The 9,656-nt window shown below is 41.9% G+C and overlaps 1 protein-coding gene across 1 annotated transcript; it reads left to right on the top strand.

The window, feature by feature from the left end:
• Positions 1 to 2,624: 2,624 nt before the first annotated feature.
• On the top strand, positions 2,625 to 3,581 carry LOC138666213 (olfactory receptor 6C3-like). Its single transcript, XM_069754452.1, has one exon. The coding sequence runs from the start codon at positions 2,625 to 2,627 to the stop codon at positions 3,579 to 3,581; it is 957 nt and encodes a 318-aa protein (XP_069610553.1).
• The last annotated feature ends 6,075 nt before the right edge of the window (positions 3,582 to 9,656 follow it).

Here is a 9,656-nt window from a genome sequence, read left to right as displayed (position 1 = left end):
GGGACATGTATACAGGTTTCAAGAGGGACACATGAAAGGTGTCGGTGATACCCAGGCGTGGCTGAAGGGCTAAACGATAGACCACAGGGTTAACCTGTTCGAAGACCTTGAAAGGACTCAAGTAGCGAGGTGCAAACTTAGTGGACTCAACTCGCAGCCTGATGTTACAGGCGGAGAGCCATACCAAGTTGCCAGGAGCAAAAGTCGGAGCGGGGCGCCAATGTGCATCGGCGGAGGACCTCATTCTCTCCTTGGAGGCCCGAATGACATCCTGAGTGCGGTCCCAAATATCCCGTGCCTCCACAGCCCAGTCTGCCACCCTGGAGTCGACAGAAGACACAGGCATAGGCACAGGTACCCGCAGACGCTGACCATAGTTGAGGAGGAATGCTAATTTTTATCGTCGCTTCATCGCTAATTTTTCTAGTGTTGCTAAACCGTTGACTGATTTGACCAAGAAGGGTGCTGATGTGGTCAATTGGTCTTCTGCGGCCGTGGATGCTTTTCAGGAATTGAAGCGTCATTTTTCTTCTGCCCCTTTGTTGTGCCAGCCAGATGTTTCGTGTTATGATCCGGTGGTTTGGACAAATAATGGACCTGATAGTTACTGATAATAAGGACGAGCTCTGGGACGTGGGAACTCTGCTGACCGCAATCCCTAAACCTATCAAAACACACTAGAAATAGCCGTGGATTGCGCCTAACGCTCCCTATGCAACTCGGCACAGCCTAAGAAACTAGCTAGCCCTGAAGATAGAAAAATAAAGCCTACCTTGCCTCAGAGAAATTCCCCAAAGGAAAAGGCAGCCCCCCACATATAATGACTGTGAGTAAAGATGAAAATACAAACACAGAGATGAAATAGATTTAGCAAAGTGAGGCCCGACTTACTGAACAGACCGAGGATAGAAAAGGTTACTTTGCGGTCAGCACAAAAACCTACAAAAGACTACACAGAGAGTGCAGGGAAAAATACCTTCCGCACCGACTCACGGTGCGGGAGGCGCCCCTCTGCGTCCCAGAGCTTCCAGCAAGCAAGGCAATATTGACAAAAGCAAGCTGGACAGAAAAAATAGCAAACAAGCAAAATAGCACAGAGGAACTTAGCTTCTGCTGGAGCAACAGGAACTCAGAACGATCCAGGAGCGAACTAGAGCCATAGTACAACATTGACAGCTGGCATGGGGCAAAGATCTAAGTGGAGTTAAATAGAGCAGCCCACTAACGAATTAGGCTCGTCACCTGTGGAAGGAAACTCAGAAACACCCACAGGCACCAGAGAAAGTCCATGGACAGAACCAGCCGAAGTGCCATTCATGACCACAGGAGGGAGCCTGACAACAGAATTCACAACAGACCACACAGGCGCAAAGCACATAACTTAGAAAGATACTAGCGCATAGCCGTGCGGCCATGCGAGCCTTAAATAGTTGCAGCACATACAGGACCTTCCTAGAAGGACCAATGAGAAGCTGCTACAGAGCCTGAGCCCTCGATCTTCACTGAGAGATCTTACTCTGGGCATGATCAGAACGAGAAAAGCAGGACTTAGTCCTAGAAGCGTCTGCTCGCCGCTGCCCAGCACTGACTTCAATGGCCGAAGCAGGAAAAGCAGCAGTAACTCTTTGTACAGAGTCAGACCTAGCAAGACGCTGGGACCGATGTCTCTGCCGAGTAGGCTCCACTGTGGCAGGAGAATGGGAGACCGCAGCGGAGATGGCCCGAGATTCCCCCTGTGCAGTGGCGGGAACTCGACCCCTAACACCACCTCCGTGCTTTATGGTAGGAATGGTGTTTTTTCATCATAGGGCTTTTTGACCTCTCTCCACATGTAATGTCTATGGTTGTGGCCATAAAGTTCAATTTTGGTCTGATCACTCCAAATTACCTTGTTCCAGAAGTTTTCAGGCTTGTCTCTGTGCTGTTTTGAGTATTGTATGTGAGACACTTTGTGGCAATTGTGCAGTAATAGCTTTCTTCTGGCGACTGGCCCATGCAGCCCATTTTTATTCAGTGCCTTCTTATTGTGCATCTTGAAATAGCCACACCGCTAGTTTTATCAATTCCTTGGATATCTTTTTGCATCCCTTTCCTGTTTTATACAGTTCAACTACCTTTTCTCGCAGATCCATTGACAATTATTTTGCCTTCCCCATGACTCACAATCCAGAAATGTCAGTGGCTGGATGAAAGATGCAAGAGTCTGTCTGGATCCCAGAAACTCACTCAGCTTTTATTCACAAACACTGATTACAAGCAAACAGGTCACAGGTGAGGATGTTACCTTTAGTAGCCATTCAAACCCATTTGTGTCAACTTCTGTGCATGTTATCAGGCCAAAATCACCAGGTATGTGAATTTTTGATCAGTGTCATTTGGATGCTTTGGGTTTTCATTATGATTTAAAAAGGGAAAACACAGTAGTTTGACAATAATCGGCTTCACCCAACCACTAACCATGAGTAGAGAAAAAGTTTTGGTCTTACCATTCATATTCTCTAAAAAAAAAGGCAAAGAGAGCAAAAATTCTGCTAGGGTATGTAAACTTTTGAGCACAACTGTATGTCAGTAATGTAGTATCTTTTTTTTATATAACATTTTTGATCTTACCAACAGGTAACAGCATGGAAATAATAGAAAAAAATCAAAGCCTTGTCATGTTCTTCATTATTAAAGGCATTTCAGATGCTCCAGAGCTACAGTTAATAATCTTCTTTTTAGTTCTTCTTATTTATCTCCTAACCATTGGTGGTAACATGATCATTCTGTTCTTGGTCTGCCTGGATCCTAAACTTCACACTCCTATGTACTTTTTCTTGGCTAACCTGTCTGTAATAGACATGTTCTCTACCACCGTGACTCTTCATAACATCCTTATCATATTTATAATAGGTGATAACAGGATCTCGTATGAGAGTTGCATTTGTCAGATGTACTTTTTTGGGTTTCTCATATGTGATGAGCTCCTATTTCTATCTGCAATGAGCTATGATCGCTATATTGCTATTTGTGATCCTTTGAGATACCACATGGTCATGAACCACAGACTCTGCATTGTTCTTGCAATTTGCTGTTGGCTGTTGGGCATGATGGAGGTGATGCCCTACATGATTTTGCTTTTGGGCATTACATGCTACAAATCGAATACAATAAATCACTTCTTCTGTGATCTCGTGCCTCTCATGATATTGTCCTGCAGTGATACTTCAACCCTGGAGATCTTAAGCTTGACAGAAGGTCTTCTTCTCATTACTTTTACCCCATTAATTTTGAAGTTCATATCTTACATCTTCATAATTTCAACAATACTGAAGATCCAGTCCAGCACTGGTAGAAGGAAGGCCTTCTACACCTGCTCATCACACCTCACGGTGGTCATACTACTTTACTCGACCCTCATCTTTCAGTACTTGATACCTACATCATTAGATACTTCAAAATCCAACAAGTTCTTCTCCCTATTTAACACAGCTGCTATTCCTGTATTAAATCCCTTTATTTACAGCTTAAAAAATAAAGATGTCAAGTCGTCAATGATAAGAACATTAAGATATATTAAAGGTTACAGGAGGTCTACGTGAGACCTGATTACATGTGTTCAAGTTTCACATGGAGAATTGCAAAGCGCAACATGGAAATTATGTTGAGCAGGGGAGTTAGTGTCGTCTTTTTGTTGGTGGTGAGCATGGAGGCCATTTTGAAGTTGGACATTTTAGATTCAACTTTATTTTTTCCAATAGGAAGAGGGACATGTGATACATCAAACTTATTGAGAATTTCACAAGAAAAACAATGATGTGATTGGTTTTAACGTAACGTTATTCTTTCATGAGTTATTTACAAGTTTCTCTTTGTTTACAGCCATTGACATGTCGCAGAGTTTAACACGTGAGGGAGATGATAGAAATTGTGTTGATGTCTGGTTAACGCAGTACCTGGTTCATTGCAGCAGAATTCAATGCAAGACACCCTATGCAAGAAAACTGTCACCAATCCCATTTAATTTAGGTGTATCCATATAAATGGCCCACCCAAAAAGTTTGCCTCATCACTGAACATAATGCTCTATGTAAACTGAGGGTCCTGTTCCGATTTTTGTTTTGCCCATTCTGCAAATTCAGTGCGTCGATCTGGGTCATCCTCGTCGAGATGCTGCACCAGCTGGATTTTGTAAGGGTGCCATTTGTGAGTAGCTAATATCCGCCGAACGAATGTTCGACTGATGCCACATCGGCATGCTGAATTTGCAGACTGGGCAAAACAAAAACTGTGAACAGTTAAGCAAATTGAAGATGAAATGTTCTCTATTAGCCCCAAAGTTAAAGATAACACATTTCCTTTGTATTTTAGGGGAAAAAAAAAATAATAAAAAAAAATATATATATATATATATATATATATATATAAATAAATAAATAAATAATCTTTATTTTTATATAGCGCTAACATATTCCGCAGCGCTTTACATTTTGCACACATTATCATCACTGTCCCCGATGGGGCTCACAATCTAGAATCCCTATCAGTATGTCTTTGGAATGTGGGAGGAAACCGGAGTGCCCGGAGGAAACCCACGCAAACACGGAGAGAACATACAAACTCTTTGCAGATGTTGTCCTGGGTGGGATTAGAACCCAGGACCCCAGCGCTGCAAGGCTGCAGTGCTAACCACTAAGCCACCGTGCCGCCCGGTATATATATATACTAGATGGTGGCCCGATTCTAACGCATCGGGTATTCTAGAATATGCATGTCCACGTAGTATATTGCCCAGCCATGTAGTATATTGGCCAGCGACGTAGTGTATTGCCCAGCGACGTAGTATATTGCCCAGCCACGTAGTATATTGCCCAGTCATGTAGTATATTGCCCAGCGACGTAGTATATTGCCCAGCGATGTAGTATATTGCCCAGCGATGTAGTATATTGCCCAGTCACATAGTATATTGCCAAGCCACGTAGTATATTGCCCAGTCCTGTAGTATATTGCCCAGCCACGTAGTATATTGCCCAGTCACATAGTATATTGCCAAGCCACGTAGTATAATGCCCAGTCATGTAGTATATTGCCCAGCCACGTAGTATATTGCCCAGTCACGTAGTATATTGCCCAGTCATGTAGTATATTGCCCAGCCACGTAGTATATTTCCCAGTCACGTAGTATATTGCCCAGTCACGTAGTATATTGCCCAGCCACATAGTATATAGCACAGCCCACATAGTATATTGCACAGCCCACGTAGTATATTGCACAGCCCACGTAGTATATTGCCCAGCCACATAGTATATAGCAGAGCCACGTAGTATATTGCCCAGTCACGTAGTATATTGCCCAGCCACACAGTATATAGCAGAGCCACGTAGTATATTGCCCAGTCATGTAGTATATTGCCCAGCCACGTAGTATATTGCCCAGTCACGTAGTATATTGGCAAGCACAGAGCCACGTAGTATAGAGACTTAAAAGAAAAAAAAACATATACTCACCTATAGCCCGTTGAAGTCCTGCTATACTTACCCTCTGCCGCCTTTCTCGCTCCTCGCCACGCTCCCGGGACCGCTCCATTGCAAGTGGCAGCTTCTGGTCCAGTCCCAGGGCTGGTGTGAGCAGGACCTATGATGACGTCGCGGTCACATGACCGTGACGTCACGGCAGGTCCTTGTCGCACACTAGCCCTGGGACGCGACCGGAAGCTGCCGCTTGCAATGGAGCGGTCCCGGGAGCGTGGAGAGGAGCGAGAAAGGCGGCGGAGGGTGAGTATAGCAGGTTTTTTTTTTTTTATTATTTTTAACATGACATATTTTTACTATTGATGCTGCATAGGCAGCATCAATAGTAAATAGTTGGGGACACACAGGGTTAATAGCAGCGGTAACGGAGTGCGTTACACCGCGGGCCGTTACCGCTGCCATTAACCCTGTGTGAGCAGTGAGTGGAGGGGATTATGGAGCGGGCGCCGGGCAGTGAGTGCAGGGGAGTAGGGGAGGGACTAATCGGACTGTGCCCGTTGCTGATTGGTCGCAGCAGCCATGACAGGCAGCTGCCGAGACCAATCAGCGAATGAATAACCGTGACAGAAGGACAGACAGACGGAAGTACCCCTTAGACAATTATGTATATAGATTAATATTTTACATTTTAAAGATTATAAAAAGGAAAATGGGCCGATTCAATGGGACCAAGCATGGTTAGTACCTAAGAGCACCCCTTTTGCAAGTATCATAACTTGTAAACAGTTTTAGTTGCCAGCCAAGAGTCTTTCAATTCTTGTTTGAGGGATTTTTATCAATTCTTCCTTGGAAAATTCTTACAGTTGTGTGAGACCCCTGGATCGTCTTGCATGTACTGTTACTTTGAGGTCTAGCCACAGATTTTCAATGATGATCAGATCAGGAGACTGTGAGGGTCACTGTAAAACCTTCAACTTGCACCTTTTGAGTTAGTCAATAGTGGATTTTCATGTGTTTTTAGGATCATTATCCATTTGTAAAAGCCATCCTCATTTCAACTTCAGTTTTTTTATAGATGGTGTTATGTTTGCATCAAGAATTTGTTGAAATTTCACTGAATCCATTCTTCCTCTACTCATGAAATGCTCCAACAGAATCCCAAAGCATGATTGATCCACCCCCATGCTTAATGGTTGGAAAGTTGTTCTTTTCCTAAAATTCTGTGCCCTTTTTTCTCCACACATTCTTTTGATTATTGTGACCAAAATGTTCTAGTTAAACCTCATTAGTCCACAGAGCTTGTTTCCAAAATGCATCAGGCCTGTTTAGATGTTCTTTTGCATACTTTTGAGGCTGAATTTCATGGTGAGGACACAGGAGAGGTTTTTCTCTATTCCATGAAGGACATATTTGTGCAGGTGTCTCTGAATAGTAGAACAATGTACCACAACTCCAGTCTTCTAAATCTTTCTGAATGTTTTTTGCAGCCAAGCGGGGATTCTAATATGCCTCTCTAGCAATCCAACGAGCAGTTCTCACTGAAATTTAGCTTGGTCTTCCAGACCTTATCTTGACGTCCACGATTCCTGTTAACTACCATTTCTTAATTCCATTTCAAACTGAGGAAAGAACAAATTGAAAACAATTTGCTGTCTTCTTTTAGCCTTCTCCTGCTTTGTGGGCCTCCACCATTTTCTTTTTCAGAGAGGTAAGCAGCTGCTTAGAAGAACCCATGGCTGCTGGTTTTTGGCACAAGGTGAGAGTAGGCTGGGTTTTTATAAAGCTGAGAAATTTGCATCATCTGGCCCTTGTTAACGATGATCGTGAACAAGCCATAACCCTAACACACTAATTAAAGTTTGAAACCTTGGCCAATGCAGTGCTCCAACAGCAAATCATGACCTTGATATGCATAGGAACTTCTGTTAAAGATCGATGGTGCATCACCCAGCCCTAAACCTAGCAGACAAGAATAAAACATTACTGGATATTAAGGAAAGCAAGGCTGGTTTTTCTCAACCACAACATAGACTCTTTAGAATTGTGGGACCACACCACCTAAGGCCAGCATACCTAGCGTTGACAAATACTGTTCTACAACAGATAGTCTTCATAAATTCCTGCTTATCTGAAATACAATATTTTAGTTGGTTCATCAATGATACAGTTTATCTGATGGTCAAAAGCTATGATCAGTAAGTAGACATTGGAGATACAGAATGATCATTAATTGCTTCAAATCTAATATAATCGATCACTTCTTTTGTGATATTGCAACATTTTCCTGCACCGAGGTCCCAGTCTTTGAATTTTTAATTATCATTGAATATGTGTCTATTTTGACCCTTTGCCAACTCTCCATTAATATTGTTTCTTATATATTCGCAAATGTGACCATAATAGAAATTTATTTCCCAAACAATAGATGCAAAGCCTTCTACACATGTTCCTCATAAATCATACATCTGTGAAAGGTGTTAAAAAAGTTATGTCAACTTTAAAAAAAAACAATTTTTCCATGTATCCAAAAAGGCCAGCCATGAAAAACAACTTAAGCAAAAAACAAGCACTTGCATGGCTAGGTATATGGGAGATTAAAAAAAAGGTTTGGGCATACAAGGACTCAAGTTGGTTTGTCTTTAATGAGTTAAAGCAGACATTTGTCACATAAATATTCATTATCATGTATTTCTGAGTGCATTATTTTTTTAAAGGTGTCGTCTATCATATATATCAAATCAGTGGAGATCCTATACACTACACCCTCAATGATCAGAAGTTATCGGCTCTGACGCCAAGTTTACTTTAAACTGTTTAAGTTCGTTGCTCAACATGATCAACTGTAAAATGTTGGTAAACATTTTCGGAAAATATATTATTGGCATTCCCCCCAAAAAAATTTACTTTTTTTTTTGCATTCCGGCAATTTTTAAAGGTGACTATCAAAGTGAGCAGGGCTTTGCATCAGTTTTTGAGACTTATACCTAAAATTGTAGACCAAGCTTACGAATGTGAACAGAAGATGTAGGTTACAATTTATGGTGCTAAATACTTCGAAATAAGCCGCATTTCTTAGACAGCATGGTCTTCTTAATAGATTTAGCGCATCTTACTCTGATGTAAATGAGCATAAGACAGGAGTATGAAGCGCCAGTAATTTCTTCCCATTATTACTTAGGAGGCTAACACAGACCATTATCTATAGAGGAGGACGACATCACGTCGAATGGGCTGTGCTGCGGTAAACGAGAATCCTTTTGTGTTGCCAAACACCAAACAGTTCTTTAATGTATCAATGCATTTCAGTTCCGGACCAGCACCTTTATTAAGGTAAAAAAGAAATATTGTCCAGCGCTGAAACGCGTTGGTACAATATAAGATAATTTTTGAACACACAAGACTTCTCGTTTACCGCAGTGCAGCCCGCTCAACGTTATATCACCCTCCTCTACTACTCATCTGGAAGATTTTTTTATTCAGCCATGGGGCTGAGCAACAGTTACACATGTCTACACGTGTGCATTCACATAACACCACTAGGTGAGCACATACTACCAACTTTCCCTACCCTACTAGGGAATATTGCTCTATGTATGTGCGGTTTTGTGTCCCAAACAGTTCCACAGACCATTATTGGCAAACGACATGTGTAAAAATAAATACTGTGAAACCTATTTATGATGAGAACTCAAAATCACATTGAAAAGCTGTGTTCCGGAGATGATGCCACCTCAAGAAAAATTTCCAGCATATATGCATACACTATTGTAAAACCCAAAATCAATCACAAATTGGTCTAGATAAATGAGTGGTATCCTCAAGGATATGGTCTCTTGGAGAAGTATTTGGAAGGGTCCAACACAACTAAAATGGTGGTCTATCCTTACACTCTTGGCAATCCCAACAATCGTCCGAATGAAGGTCGCTATGGCATTCCCTATTCATTTGAATGAGATAAAGATGCAGAAAGATGTAATATCCGTTGCAGGTTCTAACAATAGTTTTGAGCTATGCCTCGAACTATGAGGATTTGCGGTGAGATAGATACTCACCAATCTATATTGATGGCCTTTCATGTTGATAGGTCAGTTTAATGGTCCTGGAAAATATATTTAATGGCAGTGTAATATCTAATATTCTGTATATATTAATGCTTGCTTTACTTCTGAAACAGGGGTTTCAATAAACAAACAAGCCATAGAGT

Source organism: Ranitomeya imitator, chromosome 2 (genome assembly GCF_032444005.1).
Source record: "Ranitomeya imitator isolate aRanImi1 chromosome 2, aRanImi1.pri, whole genome shotgun sequence".
Classification (NCBI taxonomy): domain Eukaryota; kingdom Metazoa; phylum Chordata; class Amphibia; order Anura; family Dendrobatidae; genus Ranitomeya; species Ranitomeya imitator.
The sequence above is the reverse complement of the archived record's forward strand: the minus strand, read 5'-3'. Positions and strand labels throughout refer to the sequence as shown.

Bases quoted from the DNA above. Each gene is read 5' to 3' on its own strand.
- LOC138666213 (XM_069754452.1), top strand. From the start codon at position 2,625: ATGGAAATAATAGAAAAAAATCAAAGCCTTGTCATGTTCTTCATTATT.